This window comes from Bos grunniens, chromosome 24 (genome assembly GCF_055505025.1).
Source record: "Bos grunniens cultivar Pamir isolate PY7600 chromosome 24, Bosgru_T2T1.0, whole genome shotgun sequence".
In the NCBI taxonomy this organism is placed as follows: Eukaryota; Metazoa; Chordata; class Mammalia; order Artiodactyla; family Bovidae; genus Bos; species Bos grunniens.
The window spans coordinates 3,905,092-3,929,466 of NC_141188.1; the positions used below are offsets into that span (position 1 = coordinate 3,905,092).

The 24,375-nt window shown below is 52.7% G+C and overlaps 2 protein-coding genes across 15 annotated transcripts in view; one reads left to right on the plus strand and one right to left on the minus strand.

Annotated features, from left to right (window-relative positions):
* The window catches only part of MBP (myelin basic protein), a 106,012-nt gene extending 102,769 nt beyond the window's left edge, over positions 1–3,243 (plus strand). For all 4 annotated transcript variants that reach the window (XM_086372545.1, XM_086372547.1, XM_086372546.1 and 1 more), the window contains one exon: positions 1,886–3,243. In XM_086372545.1, coding sequence (XP_086228671.1) covers positions 1,886–1,930 — 45 coding nt within the window. In that variant the 3' untranslated portion in view covers positions 1,931–3,243. The remainder of the gene's footprint in view (positions 1–1,885) is intronic.
* A 5,582-nt stretch (positions 3,244–8,825) lies between these two features.
* ZNF236 (zinc finger protein 236) overlaps positions 8,826–24,375 on the minus strand; it is a 68,938-nt gene continuing 53,388 nt past the window's right edge. For 8 of the 11 annotated variants that reach the window (XM_086372540.1, XM_086372537.1, XM_086372539.1 and 5 more), the window contains 7 exons: positions 19,533–19,720; positions 17,650–17,778; positions 15,623–15,820; positions 14,178–14,307; positions 12,040–12,216; positions 11,211–11,303; positions 8,826–10,673 (listed from right to left, as the gene is read on the minus strand). In XM_086372540.1, coding sequence (XP_086228666.1) covers positions 10,546–10,673; positions 11,211–11,303; positions 12,040–12,216; positions 14,178–14,307; positions 15,623–15,820; positions 17,650–17,778; positions 19,533–19,720 — 1,043 coding nt within the window. In that variant the 3' untranslated portion in view covers positions 8,826–10,545. Of the gene's footprint in view, positions 10,674–10,809; positions 11,304–12,039; positions 12,217–14,177; positions 14,308–15,622; positions 15,821–17,649; positions 17,779–19,532; positions 19,721–20,615; positions 20,683–24,375 lie in introns of those variants that run through there. The other 3 variants (XR_015153668.1, XR_015153667.1, XM_086372541.1) reach the window with 2 other exon arrangements.

Sequence of the window (24,375 nt, forward strand, 5' to 3'; positions counted from 1 at the left end):
GCTTGGTCAGATGGAGCAGCGATCTGCTCTTGTGCATGACTAAATCCCACTTTCCAGGAGACCCTAAGGTTAATCTCTCTGAAATTCAGGACAAGGAGGGGCCAGTGCTGCCTGGCTCAGGGCTACTCCAGGAGCGGCTCTGAGGACCAAGTACCCAAAGCCCAGCCAGACTTACCTGGGACTAGACCTAGGTCCCTGCTGAAGGGCTTGGACCTGAGGCTGGGGAACAAAGCTCCTTTCCTGCAGGAGGAGTTATCTCTGAATGATGCCCGACACCTCCAGAGGCTAGAATTCCACAGACTTCCCCACACGTGAAAATAAAATGCCTCTAGTGAATCAGCAATGGAGGAATGTTTTGGGGGAAAGCAAAATTGCAAGAAATCAGAGCCATCATCTTTCTGTGGACCGAGTTAGCTATAAGACCTGGGGCCTTGTGCTTCCATTGCCTAATCTCTGGGTCACGTGGGTGACGCAAGACGTGGATGAGGCCCGTCTGTCATCGGATCAATAGCATATTTCACGTTCATCTTTCTTTCCGGGGGCTCACAGTCTCAAGGGGATCCTTAAGAGATCAAGTTTTCATTCATAACCTACGAGAAAAGGAAAAACCAACAAGAGACTAAAATTTGAATGAGAATTCAAATGCAAAAAAAAAAAAGCACCTTCCTCCAAGTTCATCTAAGTGACAGCTGGGGTGACACTTGCCTTCTCGAGCCAATGCCTGGACAAGCTCCCTCGTGTCCATCATCCCCACCCACTGTCTCCGCCTCCAACACTGCCAGCTGTTCTGCAAATTGTATTTGTCCAGAAAACATGTCAACTCTTTGTTTTTTGAAGACCCTGAGGTCAGAGTTTGTAGACGGCTCATCTGGGAGGCTGGTTTCCTTGGTGATGCAGGAGAGGGCTCGCAGGTGGGGCAGAGGCTGCTCCCTGGTGAACCGAGTGGGTCTGCGCTCTCGGCATCTCAGCCTCACGCAGATGAGCCCATCCCGGGCATCGTTCATGGACCACTTCCCGTGGTCCCTGGGAATCTCTAGTCTAGATGTCAGGGGAGTGTGTAATTTCCTTGGTTCTGTCTCCTCACAACAAAAATTTTAAGCTATGGACATTAAAGCCTTCGGAGCATCACAGCTCTCAGACAGTGTTACAGTGCCATGTTACAGCTCAGTTTTATTTAGAAAGTAAAGGAAAATACATCCTCGAGGTGTGAGGGCATGCCGACCCAGAAGATGCGAAGAGAAGAGAGAGCGTGCGTGCACTGGAGAGAGACCCCTGGCCCTTTGGCTCCTCTTCTTATATGTCTTTTCCTCCCCCCGGGCCTGCTCTGTAAACTGGGCCAGCCAGGAGTGCTGTTTGTTTTTCCTGAGGTCCTCACTCCGGTCCTCAGACCTTCCTTTGTTCTATTTTTGCGGGCTTTTCCCTTCCTTGTCTTTTAGCCACTGCCATCTGGACTCCTTTTTCCTATTCTAACTACCTAACGTTCCCCCCTCAAGAGATGGGAGGCCAAATTCTTTGGCAATGGGGGGTTGAGGTCTTTCTGGCTACTTCCTGCTGAGCAGGGACAGCAGGGTAATTGGGCCTCCCATCTCTTGAGGGGGGAATGTTAGGAGAAAACAAGCCCTCCTTTGAGACATAACAATGTATCAGTTGAGTTTTTCACCCCCAGAAACGCATGGTTCCCAGAGCAGCACCCACACGCCCTGTCCTGTTTGCCCTGTGGTGCTTGGATGTGCAGTGAGATAAAGGATGCTGTGAGCCGCGGACTTAGAGACCAGCCCCATGCAGCTTCATTCCTAGAGACAGACCCCGAGGAGAGAGGCCCTGCACCTGGTGACCACTGACCACAGGGCCCTGGCTCTCCCAACTCTCTCTTTCTTTTTCTCAGGGAGGACGAGACAGCCGTTCTGGGTCCCCGATGGCAAGACGCTGAAGCCCAGCTCCTCTCCCAGAACCCCGTCCCCAGCTTCTTAATACAACCGCCTCAACGCTAACCATTGTCTAAATTCCCAAGTGCAGCAGGCATCCCCCCACCCCTGCCCACATGCGCGTCCTGCAGGCTCCTGGCTAGCGGCTCAATGGAGAAGACGGTGCAGCTGTCAGCTCACCCTTGAAGATCAGCGAGGTCCCTGAGGGTCCAGGGTGGGCGACCCTCCACGCCCACCTTCTGCCCTGGGACGGCCTTGGACGCGGCCCTGGGGACCCTGCCGCCGGGCCCCCATGCAGAGTGTGGAGACCGGCCTGTGGCTCTGAGCTTCCTTTGGTTTCTTTCCCGCCTCCTCTCACCTCTTAAAGCACTTCCTTTCCTAACCGATCACAGTGGAGCGGCTTCGCGGCGGGAGCTTTGGTACGTGGCAGGCGGGCGGGCAGCTGGGAGTGTCCCGTGTGGTGGCCGCGGCTCACACCCCGGAGGAGCCGGATCGGCGCGTGCGGAGAAGGGACGCGGGGCGGACTCGGCCGGGCCTCGGGGGGTCCCGCGACGGCGCAGGCGCGCGGGGACCGCAGCTGCCCCCGCGACGACCTACTTTCTACGGAGCCCGGCCGGAGGGCGGAGGCGGCGCAGCTCAGAGCGGTGGCAGGACGTTCCGGGAGCCTCGCGGTGGCCGTGGCCATCGCGAGCGCGAAGGTGACAGGTGGCGTGCTCGGCACGCCGGTGCGCACAGCGAACACTAACCCTTGGGGAGAGATAACCACCCCACCTGCTTCCTCCCAGAAACCCACTGACCAGCACACTCGCTTTTCCCGAATCGCTGCCGGACTGGGTGCCGGCCCCAGTGAGGACGGGGAGGGGTCCTCTATCCCACTCTTTTCTAACCCCAGCTGACATCTCCCGTGCTTCCCCCATAACCTACTGATTCCCACCTTTTGATTTCAGCATCTCTTCCACCAGACCCCCACGAAGTCCCCACACTGGCGTCACAACCCCCCTTAGGATGAAAATGAGGAATAGTCAACGTAACGCCCAAACGTGGCTCTTTAATCCCCTTCTAATTCTGAATATTTCGCGTGGGTTTACTATAATGTCTATTAATACATAGCCTCAATGATGAGAGGATAAGAAAAAAAAAGAAAATTTCAGAAACAAAATCTCCAAATTGCTCGACACACACACTGCGTCATTGAGCTGGTTGTGACTGAGTGACCTCCATTCGTGGCCACACCCAACAGTGAGAGCTGTGACCACGGGTCTCAAGGAAAGTATGCACTGTTCTTGAGTATTGAAATAAAGTAATACACTTTTAATGATATCTGCATGGCTTGTCTTCTGTGACTTTTATTCTGGTCTGCAGAACATGAGTGTGTGTGCTGACCCTATGGACCACAAGGCTCCTCTGTCCATGGCATTCTCCAGGCAAGAATACTGGAGTGGGTTGTCATTTCCTTCTTCAGGGGATCTTCCAGACCCAGGGATTGAACCTGTGTCTCTTAGGTCTCCTGCACTGGCAGGCAGGTTTTTTACAGGTAGCCACTGGGAAGCCCGAGGTCTGCATCACCCCAAAGCTGCAGGAAAGTTCGTTTCCAGGCGGAGCTCTGAGTGGGGGGTGTGCTAGACCCCCAGCCACACACACCTCCATCTCTGCGTGCTCACCTGCAGACCGTCCCACCGAGTCCAGAGGTGCCAGGAGGGTCTATCTGATGAAGGAAGCCTCTTCCCACCAGCACAGAACAGCACGGTGATCACGCTTTTTCAGATACCCCGTCGATCCGCCCAGCCGCCTCTGCACCACGTGGTCCAGACCGAGAACCGTCTGTGGGCTCCTGTCTGCCCCCCTCCCCAGGCAGAGGATGGTCCAGGGGCCCCAGCACCAAGCCCTGGGAGAGCAGGCCAGGCCAGAGGTCAGGAGCAGGTCAGAGGTTAGCGGCGAGGATGTCGGTTTATAAAACCAGTGTGGGCTGTGAGCTGGGTTTGGGGTTTGTGAGGAGAGAAGATGGGCCTGAGAAAAACACTGAAATAGATGGTGGAGGGGAAGCCTCTGAAAACAAGAGCGCCAAGCCTTCCACGAGCCCTGGATGCTGTGTTGAGGCTGTGCTAATACGACAGCCAGGACTGAGGGGCTGAAACAATGCACATTTTATGTTCTTAGACTTTAGAGGCTGGATGCTCATGGCCAAGGCGCCAGCAAAGAGTTTCTGGGGAGGCCCCTCTCCTTGGCTGCACACACTGCCTGCTCTCCAGGACACACGACACACCGTGGTGTCTCCAGTCTCACCTTCATGACTGCGTTTAAGCTGTACTCAGCTCCTGGAAGTCCCATCACATCAGGAGTTAACACTCCAGCAAATGGATCTGGGGCACCAGGCAGCCCACAGCAGGGGTGTGTTTCTCCTGCAATGACAAAGGTTTCCTAGACACCCCCCCGCCTCAGTTGTCAAGAGTTTAATTAAATTGCAGAGCTGAGGAGAAGGGGGTGCCGCTCCAGGGTGAAGAGGCAGCCGGGCAGGAGGCCTGGGTGCCAGGCGCAAGCCTGCACTGGGTCTGCCACACAGAGGTCTTAGTCTTCACACTTCGGGCAACGCTGGAAAGCCGTCTCTGGGGAAGAGTCTAGGAGGACTTCTTTGTTCTACTCTTGCAACTTTGCTAAAAGTTTGAAATCGCTTCAAAGAGTTTACACAGAAAGCATCAAGAGTTCAGATTACTAAACTTGAGAAAGATAATTCAAAGCGAGCCTAGAAAAAGTGCGTGGTGAGGAGTATCTTGGGGAAGACAGCCAGCTGTTGTCCATCCTTCTCCAGGACGATGGAGGAGCTAGCTGAGGGCACTCTAAGAAGAGCTATTTTGTGTTAATTTATAAGAATTTCTTCCCCTGAAGCTGGTTACCAGGGTAACCTACAATTACTTTATTCTGATGCTAAAATAGTGTCATAAAACCATCTCTCTTGCTTGAGTAAGGATTTAAAAATCAGGGAAATATCTGTGTATCAGCAGAAAGGAGAGTGTGGGGCCGTGGGTGAGCATAGAAACTGCCGTTTCTCCATTTTTCCTTAGAGACTAAAGGGATTTAACACTTTCACCGTACTTGTTGTTTTAGTCGCTCTGTCGTGTCTGACTCTTTGCGACCCCATGGACTGCAGCCCATCAGGCTCCTCTGTCCATAGTATTCCCAGGCAAGAATACTGCAGTGGGTTGCTATTTCCTTCTCGAGGGGATCTTCCTGGCCCAGGGACTGAACTCATCTCTCTTGTTTTTCAGGCAGATTCTTTACCACTTAGCCATCTGGGAGGCTCCTTTAAAGTTACATGACAATAAAGTCTCCTCAGTGATAGAAATAACATGGATGATGCAGAATAAATTAATCATTGGCGTTTGTAAAAAATACTTCTATTCATATGGTGGTGGTTTAGCTGCTAAGTCGTGTCCACATCTTTGCGACCCCATGGGCTGCAGCACGCCAGGCTTCCCTGTCCTTCACCATCTCCTGGAGTTTGCTCAAACTCATGTCCATTGAGTCAGTGATGCCATCCAACGATCTCAACCTCTGTCGTCCTCTTCTCCTTCTGCCCTCAATCTTTCCTAGCATCGGAGTCTTTCCCAGTGATTCGGCTTTTTGCATCAGGTAGCCAAAGTACTGGAGCTTCAGGATCAGTCCTTCCAATGAATAGTCAGGGTTGATTTCCTTAAAGATTGACTGGTTTGATCTCCTTGATGATGTCCAAGGGACTCTCTTCTCCAGCACCACAATTTTAAAGCATCAACTCTAAGATGCTCATTCTTTACAGTCCAACTCTCATGTTTTCCAGGTCTGCCCATGCACAAGATGCGTTGTAAACTCACGCCCTTAACTGTGTTTAAATATCAGCAATCTTACATCATCAGAAAGCCAAACATTCTGGAGAAATGCAGCTGGGCCATTTTAAGTAGCTGAGGCAATCCATGGTAGAGGCAGCAGATGAGCCATAATCTAGTCATTTCTAGAGAACAGCACCCTCTCCCCACCTGCCGTACTTTAAACACCAAAAGAACAATATTCCTCCTACAGACAAGGAGGAACAGCAGATTCCTTACCATTCTCTCTGAGCAAAGCCCAGGAGAAAATAAAAACCACTTTAGTTTTCAGTCAGAAAAATTGCATGAAGTGCCCACCGTGTTCTAGGAGTAAGGTGAACAAAGAAAAAAGTTATCTGAGATGCATCTTTAAAAGGAACCAGATGCTGTAATATCAACTAACTCCATCGGTATTTCTGGGAAAACCCTATGTCCTACATGTCTACATGAATAGAGAAGTTGATATTATGATTGATTTTAAGTTACCTTCAAATACCTTACAAATAAGGGAAAAAGTGGAAAATACCCTCAAGGATGGGAAACAAGATGTCCTCAGACTGTTTGAGCCCCATGGATCTGAATTCATTGCAAATTCAGCATCGTATTTTGTTAACATGCTGAAAATGTTACCTAGAGAAAACGTCTACCTTTAAATGCTTATAACTCACCCCAAACCCAAATAAGTAAATATATAGGAGTTCTAAGATAATACAAAACTAACTTTGTTATTCTTAAAGCCAGCACAGTGACTTTTGGAATAACTATGCATTCCTAACACAAAATTGTATTAAATAAATGTCATCCAATGCAGAAATAGACCATGGGACAATTCTGAAGATTGAAAAGAAGGACTCTCCTGTAAATTAAAAACAATTAATTTAAAAAATGTCCTTTAGTGGTGAATCAAGAATGAATCACTGTCACTTTAGAAATTTGTAAAATGGATTATAAATCTTGACACAAAAGCCTTCATGCTGTGAAGCACAAGATTAAATAGAATATTATATGATCACTGCCTATTGTTCCTGTCACTCTTTATTTTTTCATGCTTTAAGTATTTTATTAGTCCTCCATACAAAAGTCTGCCGCACCCCTCCATGTAAGTGAGGGGCAGTGGGTATGAAGGGAATGGGGTCAGCTGAGACAGAGGGTGAGCTCAGATGGGACAAATGTGGCAGGTTTAGGGGCCTCATCCAGGAAAGGCTTCAGGAGGCTGAGGCAGGGCTCTCCCTTCAGCAAGGTGTTCACCTCCACTGTTATAAACAGTGAGATGGTTTAAAAATGCTGCTTTTCAGGAGTATTCGGTAGAGACATAGAGGCTCCAAATGTGTACCAAGGCACTTTTGAAATTCCTTTCTAAAAACTCCAAAATGCCTACATTACATGAGTAGAGATTAGGTGGCAAAAAGAGTGGTCTAAAAGTAGCAGTTACATAATTTTATCTTAGCCTTACTGTATACAACAGATTTTAGAAAAAGAACAAATTAGTAACAGTTGGATTAACTGTGGTGGCGGGGTGGAGGGCGGGGAGCAGGGAAGAGAGGGCACAGTACTGACTTCGAAATAATCATCTGAAAAAATTAGGTAAAAAGCAGGTATAAAATAGTTTAAAATAACCAGAAGGCAGTTCTATACGTATCTTATATGTGCATGTGTGTGCAGTCACTTGTGTCTGACTCTCTGCGACTCCATAGACTGCAGACCGCCAGGTTCCTCTGTCCACGGGTTTCTCCAGGCAAGAACACTGGAACGGGCGGTTGCCATGCCCTCCTCTGGGGAGCTTCCTGACCCAGGGACACAACCCGTGTCTCCTGCACCTTCTGCCTTGGCAGATGGATTCTTTATCGCTGAGCCACGGGGGAAGCCCCAAGTCTTATACATTTTCTTAAGATCATGTTATTTACATAAATTGGAGTGATGATCTTCTACAGAATGTGTTTCTTTGTGAGGTATGAATGTCTTCTGCAAAAAGGAAAATCCACAGGAAGCAGCGAAGCCCACCTCCTTTTTAGAATCTCACCCTGTTCTACCGTGTGGCCCTCCTGCCCACGAATACTGGTGCGACTGTAACACTCAGGCTCACATTTCCTTACAAACGGTTACGGGCGGGCGTACAAACCACTGTTGTGAAGAGACTGTCATGAAGAGACACTCGCTGGTTAAACGCTGAGATTGGATGAAATGGAAATCCAAGGGAAGACAGGAACTGTGTCAGGCCGGGTTTGTCTCGTTCTGTCAGTGACTCGTGGTCAGAGCTCGAGGAGCTCCTTTCTGCTGGGCCGACAGCCCAAGCTCCCTCCACGCCCAATCCTCTGACCACAGGCCTATCCGAGCTGCCAAGTCCTTGAGGGGCCGAGGGAAGCTTGTGGGGAGGGGCGCTGGAAAAGATGCTCTGTTTTCACCTGCTGCCCTTTGTGCAGACATGCCCGCCACATACCCTGATGAGAAGGAGTCTGCCCCCCACGCAGGAAACCCGGCTCCGGCCCAAGCCCTGGGTCGGGAAGACCCCCCTGGAGGAGGGCACAGCAGCCCCCTGCAGCATGCCTGCTAGAGAACTCCACGGACAGAGGCAACAGTCCATCGGGTCACAAAGGGTTGGACACCACTGAGCACTAACCCTTCCCCTCTCTACACCCTCCAGCTTCCCGACCCCAGCACCCGGGAACTACACCCAGCTCCCAGGGCAGCTTCCGAGGGAAGGGGACTCATCCTGCAGTGGCCCAGAGCTGCCCAGCTCCTTTACCACGGGACACAGCTACAGGCGGTCGTGGCCTCTCTACAGGCACCTAAGTGACCAGGGTGGCGTTTGTTATGGTCAACGGTGGCAGCAACGGAGGCACTTGCGGCGAGCACAGACGGCGGGCCGGCCTCAAGGCACAGCCTGCTTTTTAAGTTGGAATCTCTTCATGTGGCCCTCACGAGGGTGTGCCGCACGGAGGCGCTCGTGTGTGCCGCACAGAGGCGCAGGGAAACATCACTGAAGTTCTTTTCTGTGAGAATGTATCTGAATGCATGTGCCAAACTATCTTACAGTAAATATTTTAAAAGAAAAAAATTAATCACATTTCCTAACTTCATTTTTTTTATTTATTGTTATTCCAAAGCAGATATGCTATGATAGATATTTTTAAAAAATACAATTATCTATCCTCAAAACCCTGGTTATGCAGGAGACTAGAAATCTCTTGTCAGAAGACTTTTTATCAACCAGTAAAGTATAAAGATCAACTTGTACTCCACTCCACCAAAAGTTCAAGTGAAATTATGTCTTTACAAAACCTTATTTTTCAAGGAATGTTTTGCAAAGAAGCAGCTTTTATAATTAGGAAGTAAATAAAAATAATACATCAATGTCTTGTGTTTGCCTGATAATAAACTGAGAAGACTCACAAAATGGATTACTGATAGATTTTTTTTTTTCTTTAACCAAAATAAAAGTAGGCTTTAGATTCACCTGGTAAGGCCTTACTTAAACAGGCTGTGCACCAATACAATTCACTGAACTATGCTTTCTATACAATTAGGAATTAAACAAACCCCTTGCAGAGACTGACCTGAGATGACATTTAATGCTAAAACCAAAATAAATAACCTAGCAAGAACAAAATTTTTAAAATTTCAATAATTTCAACTTTGGAGATATTTGTTCACCAAAATTAATCAACATTTCTAAAATATTTTAATACAAAATTATAAAAGAAAAGTGCATTAAAAGCAGAACCTTTAAAACTCTGGCACAATTACAGTTATTCTGAATATACGGACTCCAGCCAGGTACACACACTGACATTCAAGAAAAACCTCAGGATACAGAAGTCCAGTATCACAAGTCAAATAAGGCTTTTTTTTTCTTTAAAAAAATATACAATACACAAAGCAGTTTGAAAAAAAAAAGTAATATTATTTAAGTTTTCAGACTTAAATATTTTCACATAACAAAAGTTTTATATCACCATCAATACTACTTATATACACACGCCAAAAGTGTGGACAACAAAACGTCAAAAGATGCCCCTTCAAAAAATAACAGTGAAATGTCTCTTTCTTCAGGAATCCGAAATGAGCTCCTCTCTTAATATACAAAGTCCATACAATATTTATAATAAAATTGCTCTCTTCTGAAACCAGTGAGGCAATGAGAAAAAATAAAGGCAATTATTCTTAGGAAAAACAAACACAAAAAAAGCAACCCCAGCTTTATGTCACAATGACGAGGATGTCCGTTTCTTTATTAACAAAATGAATGCAATACTGATCTGAAGTGCTCGTCGGAGGTAAAAATGCTGCCGCTCTCTCTGTAACAGGGATAGTGCTTATTTACAAAATATACTGTTCAGCCACACAGAGGCCCATATATCTGCATATGTACATATGTATTTATATATAGAACATATAAATAATTTCCAAGGAGAGAGTCACGTGGAGTAAGAAGTTTCTGTCTTTGGAATGCCGTGGGATCGACGCGCGCTCTGCCCCAGCAGGGGCGGGATTTGGTTGGTTTGGGGCATGTTCAACGTGGCACCATTGATGATACTAAAGGATTCCCTGAAATAAAAAGCACACCTGCTTATGGACGAAGAGAACACCGCGGGGCTCGGACACGTTCCTATCCTCTGTGTCGCTGGGGCGCACGGGGCGGCAGCGTCTCCGCTCCCAGGAGCCGGCGCCGCGGTCTGCAGTCTGCGGTGCAGCTTGTGCTTTCTGCTGACCCGGCCGTGGGCCCGGCGGGGACTCAGGCGCGTGCGACCGCCTCCAGCGGGGACGGCCGAGTCCTCGCTCGTGGGTCAGGCTGACTCTGTCCTCACGTTCACGCCCCAGGTGCTGCCTTCTCCTGACTGACGGGTAGCTCTCTGTCCTGGAGAGAAGTGGTCCAGCCATCTCTCACGGTCCCAGTATACTAACATACGGTAGGCTAAAAAAAAAAAAAGAGTCCATTTCTACTCATCTCAAAACACACACAGAAAAAAATGGAAAAAACTTCCCTGTGTGTCATAGCATTTCCTCTGAACTTCATGCACCTAGCTTATGTTGGTTTCATGAGCTATGTTTTTTGTCATGGGAAGCATGAAGGAAAAGAGAACCCTCTGCCTTCCCCCACACTGACACCTGTCTTACTGATCACACCACGATGACAGTAAGATCCGGCGGATGGCTAGCTGGCTGCACTGGCCACAGGGAGGGTGAGACTGCTGACATGGACCTGAGTTTAGTGGTCTGCAGAGACATGAGAACGCCGTGCCTTCCACCTCGCCCAGCTCCTTCCTGGAAGTCGCTGAAAGTCAGTGATCTTTAGACCATTCTGTAGCTAAAAAAACTATTGTGATGACATTTGTAACACTTGAGGCTTCAAAACAGAAATCCCAAGTGCTCTGTTCTCCTCCACACTTGACTCCAGGACGTCCTCGGGGCGGCGCCCGTCAGAACACGTTGGCCAGGGCCTGCCACTCACTCGCAGGCTCTGGGACCACCTCGTCCAGGTGCAGCGCGTGGCTCAGCGCCTCCGCTCCATGGTCCTGCTGGCCCACGGGCTCCGGCACCGCCCCTGCCGTGGGGACAAAGAGAGAGCCTCAGACATGCAGCAACATGAGATGACGCGCATATGAACAAGGACAACACAGAAAGAATCGTTTGAGCTGCAGGTTTCATGGCTCTGACAGTTACTGTTACTTGAACGTGAGCACACAACCCTTGTTCGCTACACTCTCACACTCTATGTATCGTAAAGGTGATGCTGATATGACATTGCTGAGTCATTACTAATACCACTGACAAGACTTTTCTAACAGTAACGCAGGAAGCACTAGCGTGCGGGCATCAGAATGGATTTTCTCCTCCTCCAAAGGGGCCCAGCACGAAGGGTCCTGCCCTGTGGCTCCCGGAGACCCTGGGGTACTCACCCCTGCACTCAGGTCTGACTGCATGCCTGGCCACAGCGCCTGAACCTGAGACACAGGCTGCAGTCCAGCCCCTCCCGGCACAGCCCCCACCAGGCGACTGGCCACCACACCCGTCTCCCGGAGCTTCCAGGCACTCCAAGATGATGTGGGACGAGGCGGATGGGGGGACACAGCAGGGCCCCACTGAGATGCCCCCTCTCTGCCAGCACCGACATCGGCGAGTCACCATGGGAACAAGGTTGCCCGTTTGCGGGACCACGGGGCACAGACTTGGCTGACCCTGACCCCACAGCGGCTCCCCAGCCTTTGGGACACAGTGTCCAGGTCGCCGCCATGAGGAAGGGGCCTCCCGCCGCCTGCGGTGGCTGCAGGCCGCCTCACCTGCGTAGCTGTGGGCCCGCTTCATGTGCAGCTTCATGTTGCTCTTCTGCGTGAAGCCCATGACGCAGTAGTCACACTTGTACGGCCGCTCCCCCGTGTGCTTCTTCATATGTACCTGCAGTGCGCTCTTCTGGTTGAAGGCCTTCTCGCAGAGTGTGCAGTGGAATGGCCGCTCCCCTGCAGACAGACGATTCGGTCAGCACCCCGAGGGCCGGCTGCAAGGAGTGTACACACACACACACGAGCTCCCAGGGACACACACACAAGCTCCCAGGGACACACACATACACACACACACATGAGCTCCCAGGGACACACACACACACACACGAGCTCCCAGGAAGGGATGCAAGTTCTACAGGATCCTAGTGACGTCCCCCTGCTGCGTTACTCAGGTGGCTAACCCAGGGTCTAGCAAGGCTGCTCTGCAGGGAGACACAGAAAACAAAGCTATGCAAAGTCCCGGAGTATCCAGAAATGAACAAACATGGTTCAAACAGCACGCTTCCGAAAGAAAAGCTGAACGTCAAGGACATGGGAATACCAAATCCACTTGATTAAAGTATGGTTTATACAGTATCTTTTAAACGTGACGGAAGAAAAAGCTGCCAAGAATGACCTCTGCAGGGAGCCTACCCCAGGTGAGCATGTGTCCAGGTGAGAATCTATCCAGGTAAGGACCCGCCCAGGAGAGCACTGTCCCGGTGAGCACGGCCCAGGTGAGCACCACTCTGGGGAGCACTCTCTAGGTGAGCACCGCCCAGGTGAGCACTGCCCAAGGGAGCACCACCCTGGTGAGCACCGTCCAGGTGAGCACCTGCCCAGGAGAGCACTGTCCCAGTGAGCGCCGGTCTGGTGAGCACTGTCCAGGTGAGCACCTGCCCAGGAGAGCACCACCCTGGGGAGCACTGCCCAGGTGAGCACCCCCTGGGGAGCATCATCTAGGGGAGCACCTGCCCAGGAGGGCACCACAGCCCAGGGGAGCACCACCCTGGGGAGCATCACCCTGGGGAGCACCTGCTGCCCAGCCACTGTGGTCCTGGCTGCTCCGCCTCCTCTGTTGTCACTCACACACTTCCCAGCCCCAGGACCGAGTCCTTGCTTGTCCAGGGTGTGCACAAGCCTTCCCCTGGCCTAGAAAGTTCTTTCCCACATGCCCTGCGTGGCTGCCTCTCATCCCCACAAGGCCCCCCCAGGTCAGGTGCCAGCACCCCAAGGCTGCTCTGGAGGCAGTGGGTCACTATCCTCTAGGTGGCCCTCCTCAGCGATGATGAGGGAGGTCGCAGGATTGCTCTCAATGGCAGGCAGAGTCCTAGAAATGGCCCCAGGGTCTCTGCCCTCATCCCTGGACTGGGACCGTGACATCACACCCAAGGAAAAGAAGAGCCATGGGTGAACTGAGGGCCCTGTCAGATGAGCGGGGTGATGGAAAGGGAGACGACCCTGTGGGCGGCTCTCCTCGCAGCACTGGCAGAAGCAGGGTGCTCCCTGCAGACAGAGGCAGAGCTGACGAGAGGCCCTGGACTGAGGACAGGCAGGGGAGCGGCCCCAGCGACAGTCACGAGGTGCCCGCGAAGGTGTGCAAACCCTGCCCGTGCGTGCATGCTCTTATACAAGGCAGTTGTTTGCAGCCCCGAGTCAAGGTTTTAAAAAGATGCACTATATGCAGCAACGGTGGTCTGTCGCTCGAGCTCGTGGCTGGCACCAGTGGGCTCCAGGTTCTGTGCTGACAAGCAAGGGCATCTCCGAGGACATGCAGCCCGTAGAGGCTGCCAGTCCTGACGACACAGGAGGCTCGGGTGCCAGCCAGGGGCACCAGGGAGGAGAAGCCCTCTGAGGGTGAGTCAGAGGTAGCCGCTGAAGGGGCACCAGGGCTGGGAGAACCATGAGAAGGCTGGGCGCCAGACAGAGGTGGGCAGGAGGACCCGAGACCTGCACGTGCAAACAGCAACAGCCTCTATCTGGGGAAGTCAGCTGCACGGTAAACTGATGAAAAATCAGGAGAAGACCTGAGCGAGTGGGCCGTGCTGCATGAACTGGGGGCTGTGTCACAAACGAACATTCTCATGTTGCCTGTGACCTTTCCGCCAAGAGCAGCGGGCAGCAGGACTTCTCACCCGGGGCCCTCCCCGGGTTACCTGTGTGGATGCGGCTATGGCGCTCCAGCTGGCTGGGCTTGGCAAAGGCCTTCTCACACGTGTCACACTTGAACACCCGCGGCTTCTGAGAGCTTAAGGAAGGACCGGCCTGATGCGTCTGCATGTGCTCCTGGGGAAGACACACACACACACACACACACGAAGGACACTGACGATCTTAACAGAGCCTTACAGACCTGAAATGGGACAGGAAAATCAGCGCGGAAAGGCCAGTCGGCGGGAGCAGGACCCCAGGTTCACCTCCGGTCAAGACCCCACAGAGCAGAGTCGGGGGTGGTGGGTGCTGGGCCGTGGCCTGCCAGGGAGACCCAAGCCCCCCGAGCTCGGGGCCTCATCCTGGCTTCCCTCCCTGTCAGCCACTGTGACAGGTTTTAGAGGGCTAGCTGGGTACTTCACAGGATGTTCCTCAACTGACATGTGTCTGACGTTTTCCTCACAGTTAGACCAGGGCTGTGGGCTGGGGGCACAGGGGGCAGTGCCACTGCCATCCCATAACACCACCATGCGTCCACTGCTGCACCGACTCTGACGGAGCGGTCAGTGTTCGCCAGGCTTCTCAGGGAAAGGCGGTCTGTCTGTAACACACCACCCCAGAATGGTCATGGGAGAGAGCTACGCCTCAGAAATATCAATGTGTATGATTTCAAGTACCTTAAATTTTCTTTAACCATTTTTATTCTTTTGCTTCTTTAAAAGTATGTATCAGACTATAATTTCTGTACTCTCTACTATGGGTATAAAGCTAAGCACTTTATATTCCTCTGACAGACATGAGTATTTTATTAGGAAAGCGGAACTGCAGGTGTCACATGACCTGACCAAGAGCACAGACATTCTGAGTGACAGAGTCAGAGAGTCATGGGCAGTACCCCAACCTCACCAACCTCCTGGCCGTGGCCTCTGCAAGGAGAGCTGCTTTGATGGTCAGTGTTTCATTTTTAAAAACGAACGTGGAGTTCTCTTTTTCAAAGCATATTAATACTGGGATTTCCCATCTCAGAAAACATAGTAGAAACAGAGGTGAGAAGTGTAACCAGCTTCAGGCCTGGAGAACAGAAGCTGGTGTGCTGCCAGAGTGACTCCTCAGCAGGCCCTGAGAAAGGAGGCCTGGGCCCTGTGTGCACCTCAGCGTCTGCAGGGCCCGATGCTCCGGTGACTGGGCACAGAGGAGGGGCCCCGGCCCGATGTCACGGGCGGCCAGACACACGTGCCCTGGGCTGTGCCCCTCCAGGTGTCCTTGAAGCCACGCCCCAGTACCCATCCCGTCTCCCACTCTCCTCTACTGTGTGCATGCCCACAGTGGATCCACCCTTCCCTGAAGGCGGGAGGGCACTGGCGGGGCTCCCATGGCCGGCAGGTGCACACACCCTACCCCACCCTAAGCGCAGCATGGACGCCTCTGTGCTCTCCCGGCGGGGCTGTACCTTGAGGTGCGTGGCGCGCTTGAAGGCCTTCCTGCACACGGGGCAGACGTGGATGCGCTCACGCCCGTGGGCTGCCTTGCTGTGCTGCAGCAGCAGGCCGGCCGAGGCGAAGCTGCAGCCACACTCCAGGCACGCGTGCAGCCGGGCCTCCTTCTCAGGCGCTCCGCCCGGGGCCAGGCTGGCAGAGACGTCCGTCACCTGCAACGGGGCAGAATCCCAACCGAACCGCTGAGACCCGACTCCCAGACAACACCTGACGGCCGCTGCAGGCTTCTGCCAACTGCTCTCACTAATCTGGGCTGTGGTTTTTTTTTTTAAAAAAAAAGGATGAAAAAATCAATCAAATAGTTCTGACGATGCAAGGACGTCACATGCCGTGGGAAAGCGACTGGCCTGTGACTCCTGTGTCAGGTGGGCATGCGTCTACACAGGAGCGTGCGTCTGAGCGAAGAAAAAAAACGACAGACACACCTGTGCTCAGATCCCCGCACAAAATGCATCTCTCGTGAGTCTTTTTCAAAAGGTTGAAAAGCACTGGGAATAAATGACACTCAAGGCTATTCTGTTACTGCAGGAAACAACCTACCTGATTAAACAAATGACATTTAAGGATGGACACCCATTAAAAGCCCTGGAGGCCCATGGACACTCGTTTATCAACACAGTAACTAAAACGCACAGGACGTGTTTCTGACTCAAACATTCCTCTCACGGGATGGGAGCACTCGGTACCTGTCGCCTTTACTGTAACCACAAGGACAACAGAGCTTCCGAGTCCTGAGACCTGCGAGTGCATCCCCGAACTTGAGAGTGCTCTTGTGTTAACAGCGACACAAACCAAAATCCAGCCAAATGGGCGCGGGTTACTGAGGCCAGATGGGGAGAAATTCCCATCGCTGATTACATCTAATTTCTATTTGAAAGAAGTCCTAGTCTCACTGAAAGACCAAAAACTAATTTCCTTAAAATCCATTTGCTAAAACTGCTTAAGCATAAAATTTAATTCTTCAGAAATAAAAAATTTCAAAGCTTTATTATTGGTATTTTACTTTTCTGAAAAGTTTTAGGGGTTTTTAGACTCTCTATATTTAGAACTATCATTTACTAAGAGTTTTGTCCACCCCCTCCAAAAAACGCATTTTAAGAAAAGAGACTAGTCAGATGACAAACAGGTCTCGTACACACACGTGAAAATGCCTATGAAAAGGCATAACAAGACGTGAAAGAAACAGCAAAGGTATCACAGGAAATCCAACAAAAAGAACTAAATGCAAGGGAATGACCACAAGTAATCTGCTCCTGCTGCTGCTAAGTCGCTTCAGTCGTGGCCGACTCTGTGCGACCCCATAGACGGCAGCCCACCAGGCTCCCCTGTCCCTGGGATTCTCCAGACAAGAATATTGGAGTGGGTTGTCATTTCCTTCTCCAATGCATGAATGTGAAAAGTCAAAGTGAAGTTGCTCAGTAGTGTCCGACTCTTAGCGACCTCATGGACTGCAGCCTACCAGGCTCGTCTGTCCATGGGATTTTCCAGGCAAGAGTACTGGAGTGGGGTGCCACTGCCTTCTCCACATGCAATCTGATCACTGGGCAGGCAAATCAAGGAGACACTGGTAAACTGAAAACCAGGTCTCACAGCTTTGGTTACATCTCCTTCTGACCCGGAATCATGGCGCGAAGGAGACCCTGCATCCACCCTGGGTCCCTGCGCTTGGCGCCTGCTCATCCTCGGCAGACACGTGTCCCCAGGCACACGGAGCCCCGGCCAGCGGCTCTCCCCATCCACAGCAGACACGTGGCCCCAGGCGCACCGAGCCCTGGCCAGCGGCTCTCCCCATCCTCAGCAGACACGTGGCCCCAGGCGCACGGAGCCCTGGCTGGCGGCTCTCCCCATCCACAGCAGACACGTGGCCCCAGGCGCACCGAGCCCCGGCCGGCAGCTCTCCCCAGGACCCTCCAAGGCCGCCCCTTCTGAAGCGAGGTGCTTTGAAAACCTTGAGAGACTTCAGACGACACGTGTGCTGTACCTGGTAGGTGATCTCCTCACAGGCGGACGACGGCTGTGCAGGGGGGCTCACCAGGATGACCTGGGGTGAGCCCGCGCCCCCCGGGCCCGAGAGAGAAGGGTCCGTGAGTAAGGCTGGGAACTGCTGACCCTGTGGAGAGGATTACTGCTTTAGCAGCTGTGACGTGACCCCACCCAGCTGTCACTAAACACGGTGATATCTGGTGGGTGCTGTGCGCTGGTTTCATAAGATGCTGACACTGGGGGAACTGGGTTAAGGGAGGGTCCATGGGATCTGTGCTATTTCTTTTAATTGACTGCAAATCCACAATTATCTCTCAAAAAAAAAAAAAAAAAAAAGGTTTAATAAAAACAAACAAAACCCCAGGGCTTCCCTGGCGGTCCAGTGGTTAAGACTCTGCACTTCCACTACAGTGGGCTGGGGTTCGATCCCTGGTCAGGGAAATAAGATCCGGCATGCTGCACAGCTCAGTCAAAAAAAAAGCAACAAGAACAACAATAAAAAGTCCTGGATACAATGTCATTTACTAGCTTATTACTGGTGTCTCAATGGCTAATTTAAGTAATCTTAATGCAAACGCCCTGATTCAAAAGTCAACTGCCTAATGCAATAAATGTTGACAATTAATGATACTCACAAAAGTGGTGACCTGAATCCACTAAGAGGGTATCACCTGAAAGTCACTTACTTTGGGTTTGTATTCTTACTTGCAGACTATTCCTTTCTTCGCTGTATTTTGATTACACTGATGTGGAAATCACACTAGTTCTCACTCCTCAAGTGCACATGCATTCTGTAAGGGCCTAAGCGGAGCAGGGTCTCCTCAACTGCTCAGGGGGCCCGGGTGGCTGAGCAACCTTGTGGGCCAGGACGAAGCCCCTTGCCTTTCAGTGTCCCGAGTCCCCTCGGGAGGGCCAGACTTGCTGGCGGGGACCTCACAGAGCAAAGGGCGTGTGTCAGGCCAAGCTTGCCGTGTGGACAGACCCAGGAGCAGGCCGAGGTGGCATCACTGGTCTGGATGGGGAGGAACCCAGTCCCCTCCGGGGTCAGAAAGCCCATGCGGCCGAGGGGGGTGCCCGGAGCGCGTCTCTCCAGCGCAGAGCCTGGAGGCGGAGGCGGGGCTCAGACAGGAGCGGGGTGACCCTCTGCCCTGCTGCCCGCCCGCGGCAGCCTCCGTGCAACAGGCTGTCTGCACGTGGGGGCCAGAGGCAGGGCCCCTGTCGGAACTCCACACGGCTGCCTCACATCTACGCCTCACCAGAGCTAATCACCGCTTCTCAGGATTTCCCCAACGGGGCTCTGGAAGGTTTGTCAGCATCTTAACCTTCAATCCAGCACACCTAAATGCAGGGGTCATCTAAGAACCTAAGTGGCAAGGAATACTGGAATTCCCACACCATTGACATCAGCCGGGGTGCCTGGAAGCCCCCTCGGTGCTCCCGTCTACAGGGTGAGGGGCCTGGAAGCCCCCTCGGAGCCCCCGTCTACAGGGCGAGAAGCTGCACGTGCACGAAAACGTCTGCACAGCTAAAATCACGGATGCGAACACAGTCACAGTAAAATTAACAAGGGGGGAAGAGTTTACACTACACGATACACACATGAGCTTGTTTCTGTGAAAGTCAGAAAACGTGCATCCGTATGTGTGTGTAGAAAGGTCCAGAACCATGTACACACTCACATGCTCACTGCAGGTCCGTCAGGGGAAGCGGGTGGATCACTTATGCTTCTTTGCACTGTCTGGATTGTCTTATATTTCCCATTTGGCATCAAAAAATTACTTTTTAAATTTAATCGCAAAACCACTGGCTACGTTTTGCACAGATTCCCTCGGAAAGAAGGCGTCTCCTGGGAGGACCCCGCCAGCGGGGTGCGGCACCCACCTGAGAGGCGATGTTGAGCGTGACGGTGTCCAGCCCCCCAGACAGCAAGCCCTGGGTGTCTGCCAGGGTCAGCGTGACGCTGGCCTCAGCCCCCACCGCGGACGAAGACATGACCAGGCTCTGCGCAGAGACAGCAGACGGCGACAGCGGCGTCGTGGGAGGCAGGCTTCCAGCTGTGGCGTTAAGTTCTACAAGAGAGGCAAAGCGAGCAGATGAGTGGAGAAGCCGGTGAGTGCACGGGTGTCGGCGCGGGAAGACAGCTCTCACGCAGGAAGGAGTCGGTCACGGTCAGCATCTACAGCCCTAGGCTCGCGAGATTGCACCACCAAGACCACCACCTCTCAGATTCCGATGCTACCGCAAGGCCTTCGTGAATACCTAGGTATCTCTGAACAGACTCTGCCCCTCCAGCGTCACACAAAGGAACAAGCAGGGAAAAGAAGAGCGGAAAGGTGACCCCACGGTCCCACCCCTGTGGCCAACGCAGAAGGGAACTCAGACAAGAACTTCCAGGGCTCCATCCTCACCAGGACCCTGAGCGATGACCTGCTCCGGAGCAGACGTCTGGCGACTCTGCTCACGTTCACAACCCCACCGTCCTGCACGCCTGCCTAGCCTGAGACACGGACGCTCCAAACAGCCCTCGCAGCACCCCCTGAGCACTGTCATCCTGTGCGGCACTCCAGCTCCCTCTGCAGCCAACGAAACGAGAAAGGAGGACACTGGGACAGGCGGGGCAGAGACGGGCCTTCTCTCCACACAACAGAGACTCATGCACCTGCTGGCAAACGAGACGGCTCGGCGTAGGGTCAGCGCCCAGATCCTGGGGGCTCCAATCAAGACACGTGTGAGCATGACACACATGCACATGCGCGTGTACACACACACAGGCCATCCTTCCACTGGTCTGACAGTGACTCGGCGCCCACTGGCTGCAGCCACGGTGCCAGGGCCCTGGACTGGCCCTCCCACAGAGCGCCACACGCCGCTGCCTGGGAATGCCTGAGCACGGACACCATGTGGCCGTGGGGCCTGGCTGACCCCGGGCCTGCTCCGAGGCACAGCAGGGGCCAGGCTACTTACTTGTGGCCGGCGTCCTCCACAGATCCACACTCCCGGACTCGCACACTGTGCCGCGCAGACCTGGAACCTTCAAAAGCAGTACAACCATTAGGAGGCTGCGTGCGTCCGCTCTGAAGCACCACGCGGCTCCCGAAAACCTCACCTTCCCCCCCCCGCGCGCAGCCCCCGCCAGGACGGATGCGAGTGTGGATCTGCGGAGGGGCGGCACCCTGCAGCCGCGGTGCCCTCCACATGCCTGGATGCTCACACACGGCGTGCAGAGGCGAGTCTAATGGGAGGGCGAGGTGGACAGGGACCGCAGCCCCTGGCCAGGCCCAGCCAGCGGAGCGGGGGCTCCATTGGCATCACTCAGGAGAGACCCCCGGGTGAGAGAAGCAAGAGCAAACCGCTCACAGCAGGGCTCACCCCGGGGCAGACGGCCGGGATACCGAACATCACCATGACTCCCGAGACGAAGCCAAAACCACAAGATACGCCCGCCCTTCTGCTGACTGTCAGAGCAGGCGAAGGACCCAGGACGTGCAGCCCAGGAGAGCACAGACAGCGGAAGCAGCGTCACTAACCTCAGGGCACCCTGACCCCGGGCCCAGAGAGGACACCGAACAACTGCAAGGAGGGCTGGAGTCCACACGTCAACCAGACAGTGCGGCGAGTGAACCCTGAGTAACACTCGAGAGATTTCCCACAAGAAGCATGATCCTGGCTCAAGCACAGCGAGCCTCCATATGGCTGAAGAGAGCCCGGCTCAGGGGTAAAGAATCCACCTGCAATGCAGGAGACCCGGGGTCCATCCCTGGGTGGGGAAGATCCCCTGGAGGAGGAAATGGCAACCCACTCCAGTACGCTGGCCTGGAAAATTCCATGGACAGACGAGCCTGGTGGGCTACGGTCCATGGGGTCACAAAGAGTCAGACATGTACTTAAGTCAGACTGTACTTAAGTCTAGCAGAAACAGGGGCTAAAACTAAAATAATCTCACAAACAACTAGTAAACAAAAGCCGATCTCTTCTATCACTGAAAGAAGAACTCAATTTCTTTACCAAAATTGTCTTCAAAGTGGACTGATGGAGGAACAAAAAGGTAACACCCGCTTAAGATAACCCCTCAAAACGCCGCGCTACATTCAGGCCCCTGTCAGGAACGACTTCCTGCCTCCCAAAGGGTGCTGACAACATACTCTGACTGTTCTGTAGGAAAACCATTCGCCAGGGGTGTAACCTGGAACTGACTCACAAACAGCCTCCAAAGCCTGGCACACAGCGGAACCAGCACACGAGCTTCACTCTGGATGTGAAACTGACTCACGGTCGCACTTCAGACCATGTGTAAACCATTAAATGGCAGTGGCAGCCATCTCCCCACTGAGACGCAAAGAGCCCACACTGCTCCGGAAGCCGACCAGCCCTGACCATGTCCCGTTCACACGGAGGGTGAAGACCAACGCCTGCCGCATCACCTTCCTCCTGCGGTGACGACGGGCCTGCAGCGTAACTGTCACAGGGTCACACTGAGGGTCTGCATTCTGGTGCTCATCCTGCAAGAGGCATGTTTAATCTCCAAGTCATTTCCATTTCAGCTCTTATTCGTGTGGCCTGAAGCTTGGTCTGGGCGTGAACAACTGAAGGTAAATGTTGCCCATTAGAACACAGTCTCTTGACAATAAGGTACAGACAAGATCGGCTTACTTAACAAGCTCTACTGGAATGTGCAAATCTCGCTAAAAACATCTGCTTGGCACCACGGATTGAATGGTTCAACGTCTGAGGAATCTCTGCCTACAGTCAGGATTCTTCAAAGATGCCAAAAGTGTTTAAGTTAATAGTGCAATTGAGTGCTTATGTGAAATTAATCCTGTATTATAATAACTGATACAAATGTTTAATTATGAACACATCTTTTATTTTATAATATCATTAGACTCCTGGAAAAAATTTTTCTTTAAATAAGGTACCAAATTAAGCTAAAGGGGCATCGAAAAGAAGGAGAGAGAAAACCTCTGAGGTGGCTCCACAACAGTTAGTCTAAACAAAAGAAAAACTAAATCAGAAGAAAGGGGCATGCTCGCCGTTTCTACAGAAACATCCGAGTGTGCGTCCTGGGCCCGCACACCGCAGGCCGCTGTCCTGGCATGCAGAGCTTCGCCCAGTCCCACACAGGCTGCGCTCAATTCGAGACGCCTGAGGGCTGACCAACAGCACAGAGGCCTGAAGAGGCGCCGGTGCCAGGGCAGAGCCCTCAGCAAAGGCTTCCCCGACCCCCTGCTCCATGCTGATCGGAACATCACCAGCTTGAAGGAACTACTCTCTCAGCGAATGCTGGGATCACCAAGCCAAGCAAGACGCCACTCCCTTTAAATGGAAGCATCCAAGACTCTCCTTGTCTTTCCACTGACTGGCCCAAGACTCATTAAAGACACCAAGCAGAGCCCCCAAGGAGAAGGACGGTCCCACCAGAGCCCCCAAGGGGACGAACAGCCCCACCAGCTACAGCAGGCTACTTCTCAGGGAAGCAAGAGGCGGAGACGGCCCGACCCTGAATGTTCTGGGACAGAGACCACCGCCAGGACGTGACAGCAGGCACTCGGGCGAACAGGAGATAGAGAGCCGCCTGTCGCTTCATGTGCCGCGCTCCACGGGGTGGGACAGATGTCAGAGCCCAGGAGGTGGTGAGAGCTGGTCCTTCACAGCCAGACACAAATCACGACCGTCAGGGAGCATCCACAGAAACAAGCACGCCATGTACCTTAAGCAGCACGTGACATACTGCAGACATCTTACCCATCACAGACAAAATCAGAACTGAAAACTCCCCTTAACTGAAAACAAAAAAGTTTCTTATTTCAAAATTAATAGGTGAAAGAATGCAGTTCTATGACACAACTCTCTTAGCTCCCCAAAATTAAACAACAAACTGATGAAGGAGGGACAGAGTCGAGACAGGAAAACAGAGGGCAGAGGTGGAAACGACCGTCAGAAGCCCGGGTTGTGGACCCACCCCAGTCCAGCGACATGAGATGCTGATGAGGCTGTCAGGCACCTCTTCAGCTGAGGGGAGCACGGGTGGGAGGCCCCCTGGGGTCCTGAGTGGACCCTGACCACACGCAGCCCTCGGCTCACCGCCCGCCCCAGCACACAAGGCCAGCCAGCAGCACACACGGCTCCCACAACCTCCCTGGCCTGGGACGCGCCTCCCCTCGGGACGCCACCCAGATCGGGTTGGCCCAGTGACCCCGTGACCTGCGCTCAGGGCGGCCTTCTCTCCCGCGTGGCACTACGGCTGTCACCCTGCACCACCACGTGGACTCTGTGGTAAATACCGGTGCTCTGCCAGTTTCTAGGATCCAAAACGCAGGGGCCCGTGGCCACCTCGCCCGGCGTCCCCACTCAGAGGGGCCTTCAGCACGTGGCACACATCGCGCTCTGTGGGGACGGACCGCCACTGGGTAAAAAGGCACTCCAAGCGAGCAGGTAAACAAGTCTGGCTCTGGGTACTGAGAAGAGCCACACATATCTAAAGATGAAGCCTTACCCTCAAAAAGAAATAAAAAATACAGGGTTGTCAAACAAGAGGGCTGAGGCAGGAATGGAAGCTCTGTCAGGTCCAGAAAACGGGGCGTCACCTGTGAGGCGGGGCCTGGGGGCACTGAAGCTCTGGCACTTTTATTTTGATGGCGCTCATTTACCTTTACTTTTTATTAAAGTCGACACTTCAAAACCTCAGAAAGATGCTTCCTTTTATGAATAATTCTACGCTCCATCC